The 23616-nt window shown below is 45.6% G+C and overlaps 1 protein-coding gene across 2 annotated transcripts in view; it reads left to right on the forward strand.

The window, feature by feature from the left end:
* Window positions 1-23616, forward strand: part of PNPLA7 (patatin like phospholipase domain containing 7) — a 116295-nt gene that overhangs the window by 61544 nt on the left and 31135 nt on the right. For both annotated transcript variants that reach the window (XM_042830550.1, XM_042830551.1), the window contains exons 23-27: window positions 7150-7213; window positions 7863-8031; window positions 9111-9293; window positions 9675-9793; window positions 22767-22923. In XM_042830550.1, the coding sequence (XP_042686484.1) occupies window positions 7150-7213; window positions 7863-8031; window positions 9111-9293; window positions 9675-9793; window positions 22767-22923 (692 nt within the window). The remainder of the gene's footprint in view (window positions 1-7149; window positions 7214-7862; window positions 8032-9110; window positions 9294-9674; window positions 9794-22766; window positions 22924-23616) is intronic.

Below are 23616 nucleotides of genomic sequence, written 5' to 3' on the forward strand. Positions count from 1 at the left end.
GAAAGATCTGATCTGTGAGACCTGTTGTGCTCCTGAGGCTGCAGGTACTTCAGCAGATGAGAGCCCGCACCGTTCTGCTCCTGCAGAGCCTGTTTGAGAGCTCATTGTTTTTTTTCTCTTAACTGTGAGCCTCTTCCAGACTTTCTTAGTTGTACAGTTTGATCCCACAAAGGATTTCTCTTACAATTTTCTGTTGTTAGCTAGGCAGTAAGTGGCAAACATATGACTGGATAGAGAAGGCTTGTGCAGGAGATCCAGGTTGGCTTTGGAATTCTGAACTGTCCTCAATTGTGCCCTACACTAGCTTACTTTATCCTGTTTGTTGCCAACTTGTCTGTCTTGTGCTCACAAAACCATGTATTCAGTTCACAGTTGAGTCATTAATTGCTGCAGTTGGCTCCGTTGGTGAAGGTGGCTGCACAAGTTCCAGTTGCTCACAAAGCCATGTACCTCATTCACCGTTCAGATCGTGCTCCACTATAGTTTGATATTTCCTGAACATCCTTTTTTCATTCTTATATGCTATCATAGATCTCAAGTAAATCTCCTGCAGTTCTTTGAATTGAAACTCTGCTGTCTCAGAGCATTTTGGAAAGTACAGGTTATATGATGCTTGATCTATAACCACTTAGATTCATTTAATGCTTATTTTTCTTGGTCTTAATTAAGGGTATCTGGCACTTAGGGGAGTTGGCTCTTACTATTCTGTTTTAAAACCTTCTAGATGAGCAGGCAGAGGAAAATGTGGTTGGTGTTTGAGCTCCTTCACCTTCAGAGATACAAATTTGTATGCATTTGTTGTGTTACAGTAAGCACTAATCTGTGGGCGTTTGAAGATTCCTTTTATTTTGGGGAGGCAAAAAGAAAGTTCATAACAAAACAAAGATTTCAGCCATGCAGTATTGCTAATGGGGACTTAGAACGGATTGTTGCCAGCTTGTTTTGATGGGCGACAGCACCGGGAGCCCCGTAAATAAAGCAAACCAAGATTAAGTATTTAAAGGACTGTTCAGCATAAAAATAACCCTTGGAGTTGAAAGCAACTAGAACGTAACAAACGGGGGGTTTTGTTTGGATCACTCGGCCTTTTCTTGTGCACCCTTCATTTTTATTTTCTGCATCTAAACTGACGTCTGTGTAGTACTTGGCAGCTATAGATAGGATACAACCTTGGCATCTGAAGTTCTTGCCAAGACGGAGCAGACGGCTGCAGTGGGAAGAGGAAAGTGTTGTGTGAAAACACAGCTAGCCATATGGTCCCACACACAGCTGGCAGACCGAGCTCTCCAGCCTTGATAGCCCTGATTCCTCAGGTCAGCCTGGTGTTTGCTCAGCCCACGGCTCTTAGAAACAGCGGTTAACCTGCCGATGGTTTGTTGTGTGTTTGTATACTGTGTAGCTCTGAGGTCTTTTTTTTTAATGCAGGCTGTATTCTATTTATTTTTATTTTTTAGCAGCGTTTTCTCTCTTTTTTTTTCCTGTGCTTTCTGCTGTAAGTTGTTTGAGTGCCCTGTGCTGATGCGTGACAAAATGGTCTGAACAAGCTCAGTCAGTGCTGTGAAGCAAAATTTCAGTTTGCTTTTGGGTTTTCTTGATTGTGCACCTGATGAGTCAGACCTCTGTCCATTTTACACATGAGGAACTCAAACACTATGGAGAGATTTGGATTAGGTCCTTAGTGATCAACTATTGTATTGGAACCCATCTTTGTGAGTGCTTACCTGCTTCTGAGGTGTTATTTAATGTGCTTGAGAAGGCTTAACTGAAATCTTTCTCTTTGGAATGTCAGTTTAAGTGAATATGTTCCTAATTCTGGAAATTAGAGGTTGCTCTGCATTTCATCACACATTTTCATCAGCACTTGTTGCTTATTCTCTTGTTTTCTCTTGGAACTTGTTAGTAAGCTGTAAACTGAGATGTTTAAGGTTTGATTCTTGTTATTTCAAGGCCAGACCAATAAAACATGTTCCAGGGCAGTATAGACTAGCCTTGGTGTAGGAACTTGTGTGGGGTTAAAGCAGTTGGTTTTCAGTTTTCTACTGCAACTTAATATTTTTTTATAACATTCCTTAGTCTTCCCATAATATTAATTTAGATGGATGTTGTAGTGATGTCCTTGCTGCAGGTTGGAGAAAAGAGAACAGGAATTAGAATAAATGCAGTAATTCTGAAATGACTGCCAGAACCATAATGAGCTCTCACTGCAGGAGGTGGGAACTTCTGGGGGAAGACCTTCATCCTGGGCCTGTCTGTAGGTTAGGTTGGAACAAAACCTACAAAATGAGATTGGGGGATGCTTTTCTTTCCTTGGGACTGCCATTAGAAGGCTGTTTGCAGTGCATTTTTATTTTGGTTTATGACTGCTTTCATCTTATTAGAGGAGTCTAATAGTAATCACAAAAAGAGCATCTCAGTCTGGGAGAATGAACTTTAGTTAATTAACAGCATGAGTTAATTTATACTGTCCACAAGAATGGAAAAACAAAGTAGAAATTAATTCACTGATAATAAGGCTTATTACAGTATTCACAGATATTAGGATTTATAGGCTTGTTACTTGAATCTATTATGTGGATTTCATATTTAAATTTGTAGTGGAACCAAGTGATGTCCTGTCCAGGCTGGGCTTGGTTGGTCTTTTGACTGTAGGCATTGCTTTGTTTCTGTATTATTTGGCAGCAGACAGTAAAATAAGCTTATCCCTTCGGTTGGTGTCTGTGTTCTTCCTGCTGACCCCATCAACTGGCAAAACAGGAGTGAAGCAGTTACCTGGTGCCTGATGGCAGTAAGTCAGTGTGAACCCGTCTTCATCTTGAGAAAACGATGATGGTAAAACATGATCGTAATATCATAGAATGGCTGAGATTGGAAGGGACCTTAAAGATCATTGAGCTCCAACCCCTGCTGTGGGCAGGGAATGATCTGAGCACTGAGAAGAGGGCAGAGGAGTCCTGCAGAGCGCAGCAAACCTGGGGCCGCTCGCTGCTTCCTCGCTGTTTGCTTTTATGCTGCAGTGTCAGAGCCCTTTCTCTGAACCTCAGTCTTTGGGTCTCCAGAGAAAGAGAATGCAGAATAGCAAACCTGCAGAGAACTGGGATAGAATTTTCCACTTCAGAACTAGAGTGAATTAAAAGTGAGCAAGATATTTGTTTTGTCTTTTTGCTGCGCAGTTGCGAGTTGGATCAACCATGCCAATGAATTCTGGTCAGTGTCCTTTGGTTTCCTTTGATTATTTTTTTTTCCCCCCCAAAATCCTTCCACAGCAGAGAGCAGCTCCTGTCAAAAAAAAAAAAAAAAACTCTTCTAGAACATTGAGGTTTGAACAAACGGATTTGCCTAGCTATTTTTCATTTGTAACTGAGAGCAGTGGTACCTGATGTGCAAATGGCTGTGCAAATTCTGGCTTTTTGTGGAAGCCCCTCTGATCATATGAAAATTCCAGACTAAGTAAAGAGGAAGGTTTCAAATCCAGCATACACTTCTCTCCTCTTGCTTATAGCCCTTAACTAAGCTTGCTTTCAGTTCCTAATTATGTATAATGCATTGGAAATCTCACTGAAATACCTTTGCTAATAATTTATTGGACTTTTTAATGCATTATTCTACCAGCATGTTCCTTCTTTATGCACAAATTAGATTTCAAGGTTAAGTTTCTAATGTGTTGAGATGAATGTGGTGCCTGGAACCAGCACAGGATGGTACTCTTTGCTGGGCAGAGTCTTCTGACACTGAGACATCAGCCTCCTTTTTCAAGTCTTTGTCTTTGGCACACAACTTTGTAGACTTTTCTTAAGTTCAGTAAAAGTTCTGATTTGATGAAGTCCAGGCAAGCAAGCTTGCTGTGATTGAACTTCTTCCTTAGTGCGTGTGGTTCTTGGCTGTGTCTTTCTGTACCTTGTGTTTTTATCCAGGTTGAGGTGGATTTGCAATTATGCGTAAGCATCAGCGATCACCTCCTTCATGTTTCCCTATTTCAGTACTTCACGTTTGATTCAACTGAGGTGTGTGATTTCAGGATTATATTAGATATAGAACTAGGGCATCTGATTTGCCACTCCTTCGTATCTTGGGAAGTGCTGCTACATGGAAAACATTACGAAAGTGAGTACCATGTTTATCTTTAGAAAAAAGGGAAAAGGTTTGCATCTCTCATGTAATGCTTGTCTTCTTACTGGGCCATAATATGAGACTGGGAGCCTTGCTGAAGTGCTATCTCAGCGCTGCCTTATTCTTAAAAGATGCAATGAGCCAGACCTCTGATATTTCCCCGTGCTTTGTTCTTCTCACTCCTCTTTCACAGACTTGTAGTTCTGTCCTGAAAACAGATGACTTTGGAGTACCAATTTAGATGCTCTGTGAGGTTTCTCAGTGAATCATAATCATCTGTGCCTGGGGGTGAGACTCCTGCCATGCTGTGTTTTCTCACCTGAAGCACAGAAGAGCCAGGATTCAGACTCCCACTGAGTCTGCTGAAAGATAAGTCTCTGGGGAACCTTCAAAAGTTACCACCTCTGGCTTGGAAATTCATGAGCTGCAAATTGCTGGGGGCTTGGAGAATGGCATTAAGCTTTCCCTGCTCTAATACTCATGCCCAGCAATCTGTTGTTGGTCACAGTCAGACAGTAGTGGGCTAGATAAATATTGAATGTTACCTCATATCACCTTTCCTGAGCTCTTACCTTTGAGCTGTTAATCCTATGTCTAATCCTTCTGAAAAAGAAGACAGTGGAGGATGGAAGGGTGTTGCTGTTCCACCAGGTGCCTGGGGGCTGCTGTAGGTGTGGAGAGAGCATCATGTTATCACCTGGTGACATGCACTGGCAATGCTGTAACACACTGACTGGGACATTCCTGCCTTACCAGCAAGGCTGTGTGAAGGGTGCATACTTGAGAAGCATTTTCATTTCTTGGTTTTTCTCAGCACTTTAGTCTAAATAACACTTGGTCATACTGTTTTATGTGCTTGAGAACACATATGTTGGTGTTCTTGATCACGTTGATGGAAGGTTATTTAATGGTTGACTAATTGGGAGCTTGCTAGAAATTGGAAGCGTAGAGCAGATGGCTGCTGCTTCTGAAGCAAAACAGAGCTGTTTGAGTTGGAAGCATCGCTGAGTCGTGTGCTGGTTGTGATTGAGGGCCTGTGTGCCCTGTCCTCCAGGGGCAGGCACTGGGAGGCTCCTGCAGTGTGTCCATACGCAGGTGTTGGGTTATGGGCTGAGTGCAGGCAGCCCCTGTCCCAGATGCGCCAGGAGGGTGCCTGGGTGTGATTTCTGAAGAAATGCTCCTCCTCGAGGCTCTGCAGATGCGTTGCCCCCACTTGAGCAGTGTCTGTGGGTGAGGTAGCCATCACCTTACTAATGCAAAGCTGCCTCCCAGCTCTACAGAGCCTCCTTTGTGCCGTGAATCAGAGGCGTTGGGGGCTGCGTCGCTGTGTTTAATGCGTCCCCTTGGGGCAGGTGCTCTGCTGCATCAGGTTGGTGTGGTGGGCTCTGAGCTCCTCTGCCGCTCTGAGATCCCAGCAGGCAGGCACAGGGGGTTCACAGCAGATGTAATATGGAGCACTCACTGCTCTCCTTATCATCAGTCTCTCATTGGACATTTTTACTGCGTTCCTCAGCTCATTTTACATTCCTGCTAGTCTTTGCCTGCTAAACTTTCACCACCATCATAAAACTTTTTAGGTCGCATGTGTTGGAAGAATAACTGGTCTACATATCATTTCTGTTTTGCTGAGTGCTTTGACACATTAATGAGCACAAATGACAACTCAGGTGTTGAATGCTTTTCCACAATTTGCCTGCCCTTTCTCCCTTACAGTGGGGAAATGAAGTTCAACTCAAGTCCTCCCAACTTCTGTGCTTTTCTACCAGCTTTTGCTTCCTATGGCTGTGGTCTTCACTTGTGGTGTGTTCTTGTGTGTTTTAAAAAAAGAGCAAATGTTATTTGGATGTTTGGAAACAAAAGATTAAAAATCCAAAATTGAGTGGTGTTTTGTTTGTTTTTTTGGTCAGGTCTGGCACTAAGCTGTGCTAAAACAGAGTGAAGGCTGGGCAGGAAGGAGCTGAGCATTACAAGAGATGCAGGCTGATGCTGAAGGTTGGGGTGGGCAGCTCCAGATACTGTGCTTGTGCTTTTTCTTTTTGAGCATCTAAGTGAGGAATTCTGATACTTTGCCATCTTGTTCACTCCTGTTTCCTTGATTTTTACTGCATACATTATGCCATGCTGCTTCGGTACTGCCTGGAGGGGCTACACATGATTAAGTGCTGTGTTTTTTCATATATGATTTTCTGTGAATTTCTCAATAAGAGAAATATGAGGTTAATCCTTTGTTTTTCTCAGGCTTTTTTTTTTTTTTTTTTTTTTTTTTTAATTTAGCTGCAACTATTTTGCAACTTCCACCAATGAAATAGAATCACTAATAAAGAAAAAAATAGATGAAAGTGCCTGTAAGAAGCTGATCTTCTTTGTGTACTGAAATTCATCTCAGACATAATGCTGTTGCCAGATGTGCATATGTTTAGCTGTAGTAGAAGTAGTGTGGATCAGGCTCAGCCCTATGGATTTGGATTTCTCTTTAGAAAAAGACTAGGGGATTGGAAGTATGGCATATTGAATAGGAATATTGAAATAGCATATTGAATAGGAATATTGAAATAGCATATTGAATACTACTAGAGAGCCTTAGTTTTCATCTGAGGAGCTGCTTTACTACGGGGTGAACAAATTTATGTATATCAGTATGCCAGCTGTGAGTCAGCTTCGTTCTTTGAAACCAGATTCCTGAGGTTTTCTGTGGTTTGGAAAGGTGTGTGATACCCTAAATATTGTGTTTGTGGCGTCGAAATACAGCTGAAGTAGAAGCCCTCATTCTGTGTGGCATTGAAAAATGCATTAAAAGAGCTTGTAGGTGGGGGCCAGTGCGTGAATACAGCTCTGGGAATGTGGGAAATGGAAGATGTTATTGTAGTTTAGTGTGAAAATTTTCTTGCCAGCTCTTCTGTGGCAACTCTCAGTGCACTTATCCATCAGGATCGTTAAAGAAAAAAGCTGTGCTTGTTATAGAGATATAGCTACATTTTCCCAATACAGTTTGTCAGCAGCTGAATGGAAGAAATTCATGTATGAACCATTCTGTTCTTTCAGGTCCTGCCTTGCTGCTCACAAGTGACAACATCAAACAGTGGCTGGGTTCTGCTGCTCTGGATAGGTAATGTATGATGTGTGGGAAAATGCAGAAAGGTGCCATGCAAATACAGTGTTTGGGAACAAAACCTTCTATTTTAACATAATTTTTACCTTTCTGATCAAGGTGTTTGAGACAATGAGGTTTCAAGAGCCTTTGGTTCAAATGTGGGTTATTTTTTAATTTTTCCCCATAGTTACTTTCTCACTTGTGCCATCAGGCAAGCTGAGTTAGCCTAAGGGAGGTGAGGCACTGGCACAGGTTGCCCAAGGAGGCTGTGGATGCCCCATCCCTGCAGGCATTCAAGGCCAGGCTGGATGTGGCTCTGGGCAGCCTGGGCTGCTGGTTGGCGACCTGCACACAGCAGGGGTTGGAACTGGATGAGCACTGTGCTCCTTTGCAACCCAGGCCATTCTGTGATTCTATGGAAGCCTTGGAAGCCTTACTGAAACACTGCATCCTCTTTTCTCTATGTGCATATTAAATGCTATAACTGATGAAGAAATCAACATGCATGAGCCTGGAAATGAAGGCAGGGAGGGAATGTTAGGAAACAGACTGAGTAAGCGAGAGATGCAAGGTTCTGGTGCTCTTCAGATGCTGTGCTTGGCGTGCAAGACTTCACTCTGGCAGGAGCTGTGGTATGAAAGAAGTTTGTTTTCTCTGTCCCCAGTATCCATGAGTACCGACTGACGAGCTGGCTGGGCCAGCAGGAGGACATCCACCGCATCGTCCTCTACCAGGCAGACAGCAGCCTTACTCCATGGACTCAACGCTGCATCAGGCAGGCTGACTGCATCTTGATAGTAGGGCTGGGAGACCAGGAGCCCACTGTTGGAGAGGTGTGGAACAGCTTCTTTCCATGGTTGTAGTGTTAGCAGTCAAGAGCGAAAGAAATGTTGTTTCACACAAGTGAATTTCTGGGGATTTAATACCCAGTGATGCATATATAATGGATTTCTTGGGAATACTTCATTACAAGTAGAGGAATTAAATGAGAATTTTCTGAAATGACAAGCTTTAAAAATATTTCCAGCAGAGTTCCAAAGAATCATTTTGGTCAATGGTAAATCAAAACCAAATTGCACTGAAGCAATGTGGCATTCGTGTTTCTGTCCAGAATTTCTCTGCAGAATCTCCAGATAAGGAGATAAAATCTTTGGTACATTTAATGGTGCATGTGTAGGGAAAGCTATTTGTGAGTTGTGTTGTATTTCATTACAGACTGTAAGCCGTTTTTTCCCCTACCACCTATTTTTATCCTTAATATTTAATTGCTAAAGCTTGTTGATCAGGCACAAATTCTACAGGAACTGGAGGGGGAAAAAATAGGACTATTAAGATTGTGAAGTGCTGAGTCTGACCTCCAAAGAGCCTGGGTCTGTTCCCATCTGCAGAGTTCCTTTGTGTCTGGTGTTGGTTCTTTGTCAGCATGGGGGAGGCAGGAAGCACAGTAATGGGAACTCACCATCAGATGTCTGAAACAAGAAGTAAGAAGGGCAAAGAGAAAAAAATGGTCTGATTGGATGTTTAAAAAAAAAACCAACAAAGCATACTGAAAGCTTTCAGGCTCAGGTATGACTTGAGAAGCAATTTCATTCTGTGTGAACAGCATGCACCTGTGCTGTGCTTTTAATGGAGTGTGTTCTAGATAAAAATCACTGTTTTACATTCAGATTTAAATCCTTGTCCAATTTTAGAGTTCTCTTTGCCACATAAGCCCACAGCTATCAGCGTGGTTGACTAAATCCATCTTGTTTGAGGTTCCACTGTGCACAGCAATCTGCACATTCAGATCAGGTGTCAGGCATGTATTTGCACGTGCATGTATGTATTCCAGAATAGAACATCTCATTAAGTTAATAACGGAGCAGCACGTTCCTGATGCCTCCATTCCTTTGGTGTGTATAATTTCTTCTAGCTGGAGAGGATGCTGGAGAACACAGCGGTCCGAGCCCAGAAGCAGCTGATTCTGCTCTATAAGGAGGATGGACCTCTCCCATCCCGAACTGTGGAATGGCTCAATATGAGGAGCTGGTGTTCTGCACATCTTCATATCCACTGCCCACGAAGAGTGTTTTCCAAAAGAAGCTTGCCAAAGCTGGTGAGAGACTTGATTTGGTGCTTGGGCTGCAGTAGTTGTAATCCGTGTTTCAAACGTTCTCTGACACGGTGTTGTTACAGGATGCTCTTATTTGCAGCTGAGTGTTACATTGCTGCTCTTCCCTTAAATCTGTCTGGCTTTCCATGTTTATCAGTACTTTTAAATCTTTGATCAAGAAAATATCTTTACAGAAAATGCTGCACTACTGTGAAATTCTTCCATCTTCAGCAAAATTATGAGAGATGCAGTTGCTTATTAGGCTTGTTTGAATAGTTTACAACCCCCTTTTTTTTTTTTTTTTTTGTATGTTCTTAACACGGGCTGTAAGACCTTCTTTTAGAATGGCTTTTAGAACAACCATTACATTCCTCCCTTCTGCAGATAGAGATGTATGAGCGTGTGTTCCAGAAGCCACCGGACCGCCACTCGGACTTCTCTCGCCTGGCTCGTGTTCTGACTGGAAATGCCATTGCTCTGGTCCTAGGAGGTGGGGGAGCCAGGTAGGTCCCAGAATGTTCTCTGGTGTCTCCTGCCAGAGATCCCAGCCTGCTGCTGTGTGTCCTGTGGTGCATCCCGGGCACGTGGATGCATTGCTGTAGAGTCCTGGAGCACCACTGTTGCGGTGTTGTGATTAGAACAGAATAACAGGCGTCCTATAAAATCTGCACTGTTCTGTAAATAACATTCTGGAGAGAGGCTGAGGAGATGCTTCTCTTATGCAAACATAACTGGGTGGATTTTTGTTTGGATTTTTGTGGATTTTGTGGATTTCTGTGAGGCCCCATCTGCAGCACTGTGTCCAGGTCTGGAGCCCCCAGTACAAGAAAGACAGGGAGCTGTTGGAGAGGGTCCAGAGGAGCCACAGAGATGAGCAGGGGGCTGCAGCACCTCCACTACAAAGACAGGCTGAGGGAGCTGGGCTTGTTCAGCCTGGAGAAGAGAAGCTGTGGGGTGACCTCATTGCAGCCTTTCAGTGCCTAAAGGGAGCCTACAAACAGGAGGGGAATCAACTCTTTGAAAGGGGAGATAACAGCAGGACAAGGGGAAATGGTTTGAAGCTGAGGGAGGGAAGATTGAGGTTGGATGTCAGGGGGAAGTTCTTTAGAGAGAGAGTGGTGAGGTGCTGGAACAGCTGCCCAGAGAGGCTGTGATGCCCCGTCCATCCCTGGAGGTGTTCAAGGCCAGGTTGGATGGGGCCCTGGGCAGACTGGGCTGCTGTGAGATGTGGAGGTTGGTGGCCCTGCGTGTGGCAGGGGGTTGGAGCTTCGTGATCCTTGAGGTCCCTTCCAACCCTGGCCATTCTGTGATTCTGTGATCCAGGTAGGAATGTGAGGGTTTGGTACTGTTTGTTATGAGCCCTCTCATATGCTGGGCTTAACACTGGGGTAAATGGGATGAGGGTAAATGTGACCTTTCTTATGATGGCCTGCACTGTGGATTTTTCCCAATGGATTCTTGCATTACAGTGTGGCTGACGAGATTTCCAAGGCCCAAAAAGCTTTTCAAAGTTTAGACAGCCAGAGGAATTAAATTCTCTGAGGAGAGAATGTTCTCTGCTTTAGAATGACGTGACACCCCAGGTACCTGTGTGCTTCTTACAGCCCTGCCTCCAGAACGTGTGTGTGTCTGCAGACACAAGGCTGGGGCATGTGCTGAGCACTCCTATTAGGATTCCAACTGAGTTACAAGCGAGCTTTGGAAATGCACTATTACCAATGTTCTTCTTTGGAATTCCTTTCAACTTTGAAACTTTTCTGTTGAGGAAGATGTAGAATTTAGTATTCAAGAGGGCACCAACTTGGTTATCTTCATCAACGTGTTCTTGCCCTCCTTTAAAGCAGTGCTTTGAAATGCCGCTCTCAAATAGAAATATGAATATATAGGTTACATATTGTCTGTTGGTTCAGATTCATGGAAATTGCACATGTTTTTTTTCTTGGGCCCACCATGTACTTTGGGGAGGGAATATTCCCTGTAAGTGAAGGTTAGAACTCCTTTGTGACAGCTTGTTCTGATTAGTCACTCGATGCTGAGACAGCCAGTGCTTTGCTTTGGCTGTTTCTTCGACTGTCTCTAAAGAAGCCTTTATCCTGGCTGCTTTCTCAGTTTCTTCACCTAAGATGATTTCAGTATTTCGTTTCTGAGATAAACACTATCCTGTGGAGGCACAAAATAAAGCAGAGGAAGGGAGCTTGTATTTAATTTGTGTATCTCAGGAGATTTCTTATCAACTGATATAAAACACTTGGTTTCTTGTGGGTTTTTTTGGTTGTGTTGCTTTGTTTTGTTACTAGCTGAGATCTCTCTTTACTGAAGCCTATGCTGTGCTAAAATACATGTACTTGTATATTTCTGGCAGCACGTTTTGCTTATTCCATTCCTTTCTTCCGTCTGTAAATACTGCTGTAGTTTTTGCCAAACTAGTTTTTTTTTTGTTCTGCTGCTTAATTTGCAAGCTACCACCTGCTGGTTTTCAAGAGCAGAGGTAAGAAAGAGCAGGCTTGTTAGAGCTGTTTGTTGGTCCTGTGTTGTCGTCTTCCCCAGATCTGAAGCACTGCACAGCTGCTGTGTTTAGCTTTGCTGGATGCAGTCACCCATTCAACAACGTCCTCATGTCTCATCAGCCATTAATTTGTCCATCTCTGCATCTGTGCAGGGTGGAAGACTCTAAGAGGATAAAATGGCAGATAGTGGGTAAATATGACGCTTCCTTCTTTCTCTAAAATCTTTTTTTGTTACATTTCATGGCCCAAAGTGCTTTTTCTGAGAGCTCATGCTGGTGGCACATGGATGGTGGGAGCATTGTGTTTTTCAGCAGGAAGGTACTTGTGTGCTATTTCTGTAGCTAGATTGTCATCAAAATTGTGATTGGATGAAAGATTCGGATTTTTTTTTTGTTTTAATTTGTTTTCCAAGTGAGAGCACAGTCCAGACTCTTGGGAAAAGATAGAGTTATTCTGAGCTCTGTACAAATCTGCCTTTGAAAGCTTTGCAGGCCAAAGTTCTTAGATCGCCTTCTCTACTGACAAGAAAGCTACAAGAGGTTGTGCATTGGGTACTGGAAATCATCCTGTGCTTAAAGCCAGCTGAGTGGCCAGCATGATGAGTGGCTGCCAGGCTCTGGCTGCTCAGTGTGGCCTTTGGTAGCACTCTGCATGGAGTAACCTGCACTGCTCTGGAAGCACGAGTCAGACTGGGCTCAGAAACGGCACAGGGTGCCAGCTGAGCTGTGAGAGGTGCTGTGCCCTGTGGCTCCAGTAATATCAATTATTTATTGTTATTTCTGGGATGTTTGTCTGTATCCCAATGATAGTCAGTTTGGGAGGTTTTACCAGAGCAGCTTCCTAGTCATTATCTTTGGTTTGTCATGACAAAAGGCGCGTAGGAACTGAGGGTTTTCTTTCTCTTGTGAAGTTAAAAATACAACAAATCAAAGTGATACAGTTCTGAAATTATAGTGTTTTGCTATAGTCAAGTGCTAACTTAATTTCAGTTAGAATCGCCAAGGAGTTTGGGGGAAGGAAAAGAGATCTGAGTTTAGGAAAATAATACCTTTGAAATGTAGTTGGGAGAATAATGACACAGCAAACCCTGCAGTAAAGGCACGAACCTCCCATACGTCACTGTCGTGAACTTCAGCCGTCCCACACACAGCCCACCCTTCCTTTGGTTTTCCATAGTTGTCTTAGCAGAGCTATTGGAAAACTGAAATTTACGGGCAGTAAATACTTAATAGAGAAGGATCTGAGAGTCCCTGGGGCTGTGGAGAAAAACAATTGGTCGTGATGTTGCAGAAGGCTGACTGACACTGCGCTGTGATGACAAGCCTTGTTGTTGATTATAATGTCATTCTTGTAGGAGTTAATCTGCTCCAATGCGCCGATTCTGCACAGACACATTAGGAAAATACAAAGCATTCGACGCTTCTGTTTGGATAGCTTGATGAGTGCTGTACCATACAAACACAGTGTGCATCAGAGATGCTGCAAGCACTTTCTTGCCTTTTCTGGGTGCTGTGCCTGAAGTGATGAGCTGCATGTCGTGCTGGGTGCTGCTGCCTTCCCCTACCTGCGCACGTGCAGCCCGTGTCCCGCTGCTGTCCCAGCTCCACAGTGCTCTGCTTCTCCATTCCTCCCAGCCCTTTCCTTCAAGTAGGGAATGGCAGCCTCTCCTGTGAGCTGCTGCTCTGCTGCTGAAGGTGTGCCTAGGTATTTATTTCATCAAGGCATCTCTTCTCTTTTCCCCACTCGGTTTTCTTCCCAGAACAAGAAAGATGCAGAGCTCTTAGATGGGTCCAGAGGAGGCCATTAAGATGATCAGAGGGCTGGAGCTCCTCTCCTATGAGGAAAGGTTGAGGGAACTGGGCCTGTTGAGCTTGGAGAAGAGGAGGCTGCAGGGAGACCTCATGGTGGCCTTCCAGTACTTGAAGGGAGCGTATGAACAGGAGGGGGAACGGCTGTGTGTGAGGGTGGATGGTGATGGGACAAGGGGAATGGTTTTAAAGTGAGACAGGGGAGGTTTGGGTTGGATGTTAGGAGGAAGTTTTTCACTCAGAGGGTGGTGAGGCACTGGCACAGGTTGCCCAAGGAGGCTGTGGATGCCCCATCCCTGCAGGCATTCAAGGCCAGGCTGGATGTGGCTCTGGGCAGCCTGGGCTGCTGGTTGGTGACCTGCACACAGCAGGGGGTTGGAGCTGGATGAGCACTGTGCTCCTTTGCAACCCAAGCCATTCTAGGATTGTATTATGTGATTCTATGATTTTTCCTCTGTTCTTGAGAAGGTAGAATTCCTCTCCCTTCTCCCTTCCTCCCCCCCCGCCACTGCTTGCTCTCGTCAGCTCTTAGGGTTTGACTAATTGCTGCCTTTTCATTCTGAGCAGTTGGCCTACTTAATCAATTTCTTTCTGCCTTCTATATTTTCAGCACTGGTCCTCTGGAAAAGGAGGATAAAAGCAGCCCAGGAGAAGCATGTTATGCCTTCCTTGTTATGGACTTGCTCGTGTCTGAACCTGCTTCTTCCTCATCTGCTTCTCTGTGTCCCCAGGGCGCTGAGTGCCCAGACCCCGTGCTTTTGGAGGCTGGGTGCTGCCTGGTGGCTGCTTGGTGCTGAGCCTCGCTTGGGTCTCTGTGCTCCATAGAGTTGGGTTTGTCTTCTGATTCAGGGACTTTAGCCAGTTATCCAAAGCCAGAGAGAGTGCCTGAGTGGCAAATCTCATCGTCCTTTTGCTCTGAGGAAACCACATTTTCCTTCTGTACCCTCAGTGCCTGATTCCAAGATCCCAGACTCTACGAAGAATAAAATCAGGAGGCTTTACTGTCTCTGCATTCCTCGCGTTTGGCTGCAACTCTGATTCACTCAGAACTGTGCAAGCCCTTTAGCAACAGGGATCTGCTGCTCAGAGAGGCTGTGATGCCCCGTCCATCCCTGGAGGTGTTCAAGGCCAGGTTGGATGGGGCCCTGGGCAGCCTGGGCTGGTGTGAAATGTGGAGGTTGGTGTCCCTGCATGTAGCAGGGGGTTGGAGCTTCGTGATCCTTGAGGTCCCTTACAACCCTGGCCATTCTGTGATTCTGTGGACTGCTGTATTTTGCTCCATAGCCCACAAAAGCAGATAGAAGTGTTGTCAGTTAGTTCCCAAGCTTGGTGGGCCTTGCTGGGCATAATAGAAGGCTTCTGAGTGCAAAGCAGTGGTGGAGCTGTTAGGTACATCCCAGCCTTCAGGATGTGCTGAAATGTCTGCTGTGATGGGGGAAGCCTGGAATGGGAGGTGATGTATGTATAGTGAAGTGCAGTCCTTAGGGTTGGGTGGTGTGCTTACAAAATGCAGACAGCACTCAGTGACTTCTTCAACCTGGTGCAGGCGATGGCAGCAGTGTGGTTATTAATGACGTTCAGTTTCAGACGGGAACAGAGTCTCCAGGGCAGACTGCATCAAGTTTTATGGTGCAGGTGCTTTGGATGCAGTTCCAGCAGTTAAGGAAGATTAATTCTTATTCCTCAGCTAAGGCTGATGATAGGAGGCTCCTTAGTGTGGGGTCAATGGAAGGAATATGTGTGTGGAAATTCTTTAATACCAACACTGCATAGTGCAGCACTGGAAGTGGAGACGTGAGCTCACGAGATTGATGTCTGTGCCTCAGGTAGAAGGCAGGAGCTGGAGTTGTCTTTTTGAAGAGTCCTTCCTGACTACAAGCACCCAGATGGTGAATGTGTGCCTGGGGAGTGATGGGAGGCAGAGGGGAAGGATTTACTGCCTGAGTTCAGAAGCTGTCTCCAGAGATGTGTGCTGAAAACACAGTTACAGAGAGCACAGAGGGTGCTTTCCTCTATGGGATCCTAACATGTTCATTGTAGTGGTTACAGAGGGACGAAGGAAAATCCCCCAGGCATTTCCTTGGCTCCCAGCATTCCTCATATGCATCAGAATACAGGAAGTACTTTTCAGAGCCTGGGTTCAAAACTTTACAGAAATGGAGACTAGAGGAGCCTCCCTGGGTATGAAGCACACAGGGATTGAAGGAACCCGAATGTTCTGATATTATCATGTCCTCCTGTTGCAGAATAGAAGTACTGTTCATCTTAACTTGATTAATAGTGTCTTCTCCAAGCTTCCATTCCTATCTAGGTCCCCTCATCCTTTCTCTTTCCTTTGTTAGTCTATAAGCATGTTTCCTGTTCAGACATACCCAAGCCCGGAGATTAACGTGTTCTTTGCATCCTTTCATCCTGCTATCATTCCTGCTTGTTTGCCTTATATCTGCTTTTCTTTTCCTCTCCCAGGATTCAATTTCAAATCCTCTCTCAAAGGAGCTATTCAAAAAAGAAAGAGGGAAAGAAGAAATACTTTGCCAACTGCTGCTCCCATGCTGGGCCATGTCCTTATTTGTCATCAACAGGCACTGCTCAGCTTTGGAGTAATTCCCCCTGGATCACGCAGTGTGCTTTGGGACTGCACTGCCTTTTGCAAAGAGATTATTGATGTCAGTGCTTGGGGTTGCACTCAGTGCTTTCTAACTGCAGGCATGCCCTGCATTTGTCATCCATTAAACAATTTTTAGAATTCACAGTAAACGGAGGGCCAACAGCTTGAGAAATATATAAAAATGCTATTCCCACTGTTGGAAATATTAAAATAATATATCCTGATGAAAAGAATTGTTCTGAACGAGGCTATGAAACAAAATTGCTGATGATAAAATCATCTGTTCTTCATTCTGACCTTGGTTAGGATGACTCCAAAAAGCACCAACAGCATCTGGTGCTCACGGTGCTATGAATTACTGCAGCCATGGAGGGCAGTCGCTGCAGCATGGAACAGGGATTTGCTCTGCTTTGCTCAGCTCCTGACCCAGGTTAGGCCTGGGCAAATGCCTGAAGTGCTTGTGGTGTGCTGTAAAACAAGGCTGCTGCATCTCAGCTTCAGCATCAGCACAGGTCAACCTCTATAAAATGCTCTGGAGTATTTGTAGAAGATTAAACCATTATCACTATGAAATCTGGGGGGCTTTAAGAGGGTGTTCTGCTCCCTGAATGTGCATTTAGCAGTGAGCTGAATGTGTCTGGGGAATTTGCTTGAAACCCGACATCCAACCCAGTTATTATGATTAACTTAACTCTTTATTCCAGTGGTTTAGGAGCAACCAGGCTGTTGGTAATCCTGTGTGTGATGTCTGCTTACAGAACCAAAGTCCGTGTGTTCCCCAGGGCTGCTGAGGTTTGAGGGCACCCTTGCCTGGTTTGGCTGCAAGGAGCCCAAGAGTCCCCAGGAAATCCATTGTGGTGCCACTGCTAAATGAAACTGAAATATAAAAGAGCTCTGAAAAGTGCTTCCCTTCTTCTTTTAAACCAAGGAATGAAACTGAGGTATTTGCAGCCTTTTCTGTCTGTTAGCGACCAGTAATGATTATGAAGCAAGATTTCCATGGTAGAGAAGTGTCGGAATGATCTGAAAGAGGCTGACTGTGCTTCATGTCAGGAAAAGAGCTGAATGCTTGAGATATCCTTCCCCTAGTTCCCTTTCTTCAAAGTAATCCCTTTGTATACTGAGCCCAACCTCAGCCTCCTGGTATTTGCAAGGGCAGGAAGTTAGAGACTCCGGGTTAATCCCCACTCCCTGTGCATTTGTCAGCATGCAGCTCCTGCTCTCCTTCAGGCACAGCCCACTCACTGCCACGGGGTGCGTTTGGTGGAAGGGAAGCTCTGTGATAACCTGCAGTATGTTTGCGTGCTCCTAGCTAGATGTCTGTATCTCAGAGCTGTGATTCTTCTTTGTCGTATCCCTCTTTCAAGCCCAGATAGATGGCTGGGGCTTTAGAGCCCGTCAGTGCTGGGGGAGTGGCCTTGTGCCCTGTGTTTGTACTCCTGCGGTGTGCAGAGGATCCGATCTGAGTGAGCCAGACCAAAACATGAAAACCAGATTCCGGTGTCAGCCGTGCGGTGAGGTGCCCGGATTCCCAGAGTCGTTCAAAGAGCAGATGTGGTTCCAGGGGGATGGCTGGGAGCTGAAATAGCAGTGAGGAATTTCAAGTCTTTATTCTTAAAGATAAAATTACACCTGGGTGTTCTGTTGGTGCTATTTCCTACACTCTGATGGGGGATGATAAGGAGTCTAGGGTCTTCCTTGGAAACAAAGATGGTAACTTACGTTTGGATTCCTAATTTGAGTCTGACCCAGATCAGCCCTGGAGTGCATTGTTTGAACAAACAAAGCCCAACTCCTAAAAATAAAGCAGTGAGATGAGTATTTGCCTTAGCTAAGAAAATCTCATGAGATGTGGTCATGAACTGAAGGCTTCAGGCCTTCTGTTTGCAGATGCTTGTGTAATGAACTGCGGAGTGATTGCTCCTAAGAGGCTCTGCTTCAGTCTCTTGAGGGATGATGCATCTCGTGCATTGCCAAGTGCATCGTTCTGAAATTGTGTCTGAAGTTTGATCTGAAGTTAGTGTACAGGGGGGAGCAAGGTTGGGAGCAGAAGAAATTGGAATTTCACCATGAGGAGGTGGTTGCAAAAGCTTTCCGTGGGGCAGCTGCTGCAAGGGATTGTGTGGGGATGAGGACCAGGTAATGAGACTTATTTCCCTTGAGTCAGCTTAGAAGTGGGACTTCATTCTTAAATGTTATCCTCAAAGGAAACTTCCTGGGAAGCATGTGAGGAGCTCAGCGGGAGTGCAGTGCTGTGGTTTCTGTCACCACTTTGAGCTGAAAGCACTGTGATTCTGCAGGCAAGTGTTTGATGCTGGGCAGCCTTCTGGTTGGGGAAGCTAGGACATAGTGCTGCTGGAAAGGTCAACTCATGCTTAGATTGCCAAGCCTTGTTTGTTTGTGGTGTTGCACTGCAGAAGATTAAAGGGGCCGTATTGGAGGTGGTGCTCCTCCACCATGCAGAAGACTTGCTTTGTTTCTCAGACTGAAGTGGAAGCCCTGTGAGACCTGAGCTGCTTGCTCTCCTGTCTGTACCTGCAGTGCAGGTCGGGGCAGCGCGATCACTTCTGCAGCTTCACCACAGTCGTGCTCAGAAAATGACAGTTCTGCGTGCTCGTGGAACTGTTACGTGTTGTTGGTGAGAAGGAATATTGGTGCACCATCTCTGTTAAGAACTGATCGTATTTTTTTCAGCTCCCTGACCTGAGCGTGGAGAACAGCTTGTATTCCTACAGACAGCGTGCTCTGAAATGTGCTGCTGCATTTGCTGCCTTTGTCAGTGGGTTGTATCTAATGGGAGCTCTGGCAGCAGACACAGAGCAGGCACATCACTGCTCTTGAAAGAATTTTTCTTTTATCAGTTGAGCTCTGGCCTCCATGCAGCGGAGTTACATGCCAGCAGCATTTCCCCAGGAGATGAAAGCAGGGGCTTTTTTCAGGAGCAGCTATTTTGCTGCAAGAGCTCCTGCCAGAAGGACTGTGCTCTGATTGCCTTGCCTTGTTCAACAGAGCATGTCTTCAGCCCCCAGATTCTCTCCTTGCTTTGTGATCGTTTAATTATTACGATTAATAATTAATAATTAACGATTTGTTAATCATTGTAATTATTAACCGGAAAGAAAAAGGGGTGCTTGGGATTTAGGAAGTATGGGACACCTTTTGGAGGCTTCTTAAGCACATTTAGGATGAGTTTGGCTAGTAGTGCAGTAAGTGGCAGAAGAGGAGAATGGATGCAGAGAGCAGTCCCTAATTTGCCTTGCTCAGGTGAGGTTGCAGGGCAGTAATGGCAGTGACAGCAGAGCAGGGTCCTGTTTCAGTTCCTCCTTGAGCTGGTGGTTGCCATTTCTGCTCTCAGTGAAGGGCACGAGCTAGCCAAGCCTGGAGTGCCACATGAGAGAAAAGAGTTTTTGTTTATATATAGATTGAGCTTTTCTGGAGTGCTAGGCAATTCTTTGGGTTCTGTTGCATGTTATTTGAAAGTCATCTTTAGGTCATTCGTCTTTGGTGCCAGGAGTCCTTGTCCTTAACCCCAGCACCAGGCATCAGCATAGCATGCATTTCCCCATCTGATCTCCCTCCCCATTTCCAGCTGGACTCCACTCTTCCTTCTGATCTCCATTCCCAAGATGCTGGGCTCCTGTCCAGAGATTTCCCGGCCCCTTTCTCTATTCCTCTTTGTGCTCTGGCGTTGCTGCATCCGTACAGCATCACCACGAGCAACCTTCCTCTGTACTGCGTGTGCCAAACACTTGTATCTTCACACGTCGCCCTGAAACAGGACAAATCCCCTGTGAAATTGTGCCTGCTATTACAAGAAGCACGTGATCCTTGTTTCTTCTGCCCAGTACCCAGGCTGTTAGCAGGGATGTAGCTCCTGAATTTCCTTCCTTCTCCAGTTGCTGTGGCTGTGTGTGAGGCAGTGGTGGGATGTCACTAAGAGGGCTGTGTGCAGCCTGGCACGGCTCCTGTCCAGGAATGCTGCTTCCTATGGCAGTGTGCCTGTGTTTGTGGGTGCTGTAAGCTGGGGAGAAGAGGACAAGAAAGGCTCCAACTGTGACAGGTTGGTGCAGAGTTGTGTGTAGTGTTGTTGTTGTTGAAGTGGTGGCCTAAAGGAGCAACGAGGGGGAGAAACATTTAGGAAGTCATCTTTCAGCAGGCTGGAGGTACGCAGAGAAATGGAGTGGGTTCAAACGTGCTCACTTTTCTGAAGTGTCTGAGTTTACACAAGCACGTTTCATCTTAAAGCTGTTCAGGATGCTGGAGCTGAAGGCACCAGCTTTGCAACCTTGTGTAAGCAGTCATAGAGTCATAGAATGGCTTTGGTTGGAGGGACCTTGAAGGATCATCCAGTTCCAATTGCCCTGCCTAAGGCCTGTAGCAGGGTTTCCAACCACCAGGTCGGGCTGCCCAGGATGCCATCCAGCCTGGCCTTAAGTGCTTCCAGAAGTGGAGCACCCATAGCTCTGGGCAGCCCATTCCACTGCCTCATGGCCCTCTGAGTTAAAAATTTCTTCCTCACATCTCACCTAAATCTCCCCTCTGTTAGCTTAAAGCCATTCCCCTTTGTCCTATCACTGTGTAAAAAATTGGTCTTCCTCCTGCCTGTAAGCTACCTTCAGGTACTGAAAGGCTGCTGTGAGGTCTCCCTGGAGCCTTCTCTAGGCTAAATAAACCCAAAGCCAATAACCAGGACAAGTCAGTAAGAGATTCCTTTCAGTGCTTTCATTTCTGTCTTATTGGTCAGTGCATCGAAACCATCCATGTTTTGGAGATGAGGAACTGTTGCACGCTTGGCCAGGAGGTGAAAATCTCCCCAGGGACTTTGCTCATACAAGGCGGGGAGGTGATATTTGCCATTATAAGCAGCAGTAATCTTTTGTGATTCGTTCAAGGGCATCCATACAGTGAAATAAAACCAAACCCAGTGTGATCACATCAAACTCCTCATTTTCTGAATGCGTGAATGTGTAGATGAGGAGATCCTATTTTGGGAAAGGTTCAAGGGAGGCAATCCATGGTGAAGCTAGTCCTGGCCAGCTTAAAATCACGCTCTGAGCAGGAAATGCTTTATAGTGATGAATGTGTGGAAATGAATCCATGCGATGCAGGCACTCTCCAGAAGCAGGTTTGGTGGCATAAGGGCTGCTCCTCAGCATAGTGTCAGCATCAGAATATCCCCCATCCCTGGAGGCATTCGAGGCCGGGTCGGGTGGGATCCTGGGCAGCCTGAACTGATGGGGGGCAGCCAGCCCACAGCAGGGGTTGGAGCTGAGGTCACTTCCAACCTATGAGAAGAAACAATAGGAAAGCAGCAGGAGAATTCAGAGAGGAAAACAAGTTGAGTTACTCTCAGCTCCTGCTTTACACCAGTGCAGATCTGTCACTGAAGTCATTTACACTGGTACAACTGAGAACTTGCCTCAAAGCTTTTCAGCAGCTGAAGGGGATTTATTTTGGATGGAAAGAACGTGTTCGGCATAGCTTGGCCAAATGACACCTACAGTGGACTTGGCAGCTGTTAGCAAGTATCTGTGGGATGTAAACAGCAAAGGGAGAAAGGACGGAAATAGAGCGAGCTGCGGGGGAGCGGAAAAATGGGATGAAGGTGGGGAAAGGAAGTTTGTGCAGCTGTGTGGCTGAGGCTGCAAAGAGTCCATGCAGGTGAGCTGAGTGAGCTGGTGTGTTGGCTTTACCTGCACAAGCACCAAGACTTTCTATGCTTAGTTGCTGACAGCCCCATAGCTCCGATCCATGCAGTCTGCATTTAAACCCATTTGTGATTTGACTCCTTTGGCATGTGGGCACAGCGGGTTCCCCAGTTTGTGTTATGTGTCTGTGTAAATCCTTCCCGTAACGCCAGCCTTTCCATGCAGTGACCTTACCAGGTAGCCCCATGTCTCCCTGCTTGGAGATGCTTTGCTGTTTTTACTTCTTATCCTATCGAAGTTCATCTGTTCTATCACCAGGCTCCATCGTTGCTCTAAGATCCTTCTGCCTCTGTTGACATCAAGGAGGATTTTAGATTTACTGTCCCAAGGGAATTGGTATCGTCCTCAAACACTGCCTCCTCATCTGCCCCTTGTGTGTGTGCTGAATGAAATTGCTTCTTTCTGATAACAACTTGTCTCCATTTGCTCTGCTTTCCATCTTCAAATTCATGATTAGTCCATGTGCTGAGCCATCCCATCATCACAGTCTGGCTGAGGTTCTTGATTCTTCCAGTGATTCTTCTTTCCCAAAGGTCCCTGGAATGCACCCATCCCCGAGTGCTCCAGAACAACGCTGGTGGATGTTGGATGCTCTCCCTTGAAGCCATGCTGACTCTTCCCCCATGGTTGTTGTTCCCGTGTCGCTGTCCTTCACACTGAAATCAGGGAGACTTTTTTGAAGCCTTCTACTGCCATTCTGCTTTTTCTGTATTTGGCTCTTGTTTAGCAGTGGAATGGCAGTTCAGCTGGTGTACATTTGAGCTCCTTTAGAAGGCAACGTTTATATGTCCATGGTTTCTCAATGGCTGTTTGTCTGATAATGTCTCTTTTTGTCCTTGGCACAGGGGGTGCTCCCAGGTCGGGGTTATCAGGGCGCTGATTGAAGCTGGCATCCCCGTGGATATGATTGGAGGAACATCCATCGGTGCCTTCATGAGTGCTCTGTACTCAGAAGAACGCAACTACAATCGGATGAGGATCAAAGCCAGGCAGTGGGCCATGGTGAGAACTCCAAATGTTGCATTTCCCTTCTCAGATGAGAGCTTAAACACGAGCATTGGTAGGCAGCAGCCATTCGAGGCAGTGCAGCCGTCTGCATCTGTGTGCCCAAAGGCCTGGCAGGGAGAGAGTGAAGTCCAAAGGTCGCTCCCTGTTGTGCTGCAGCCCCAGGAGTTCCTTGAGGAGAGCAGCATCCACGTACTTGGTTTTGCTCTGTGCAGCCTCCCTGCTAAGATACGAACGCAGAACGATATTGTTCAAGTGTGTCAGCATGCACTGATTTCTGTTTTGTCTTTATTTGATGTGCTGGAATCTGTTTCCAACTTTCAACAAATGTTTTTTCTTTTGTATAATTTTCTCTCTTTCGTTCTCACATGCTGTCATTTTTCAGTGGAACTGATTGACAGAGGTAATCCTTCTCTTCACTAAATGCAAAACGTGTGATTCATGTTGTAGCCTTAGAGTTCTGGAGTGGTGATGCTCTGCTGCAGGAGAACTGCTTGAAGTTGATACTTATTACAAACAAAGCCATATATTCGTTGTAAAATGAAGGTTTGGGAGGTTCTTTGAAACAGTGACATCTGTGAGTGAATTTATCGTGGAATGTTGGGGAAAGAGGATACTAGCACCAGGTTGCACTGGTTGAATTTGAGTAGTGAACATCTAGCAATGTTTCTGAAGTTTGCTAGTTACAGT

This window comes from Centrocercus urophasianus, unplaced genomic scaffold (assembly GCF_019232065.1).
Source record: "Centrocercus urophasianus isolate 14NV4802_14NV808 unplaced genomic scaffold, USGS_Curo_1.0 seq_34, whole genome shotgun sequence".
NCBI lineage: Eukaryota > Metazoa > Chordata > Aves > Galliformes > Phasianidae > Centrocercus > Centrocercus urophasianus.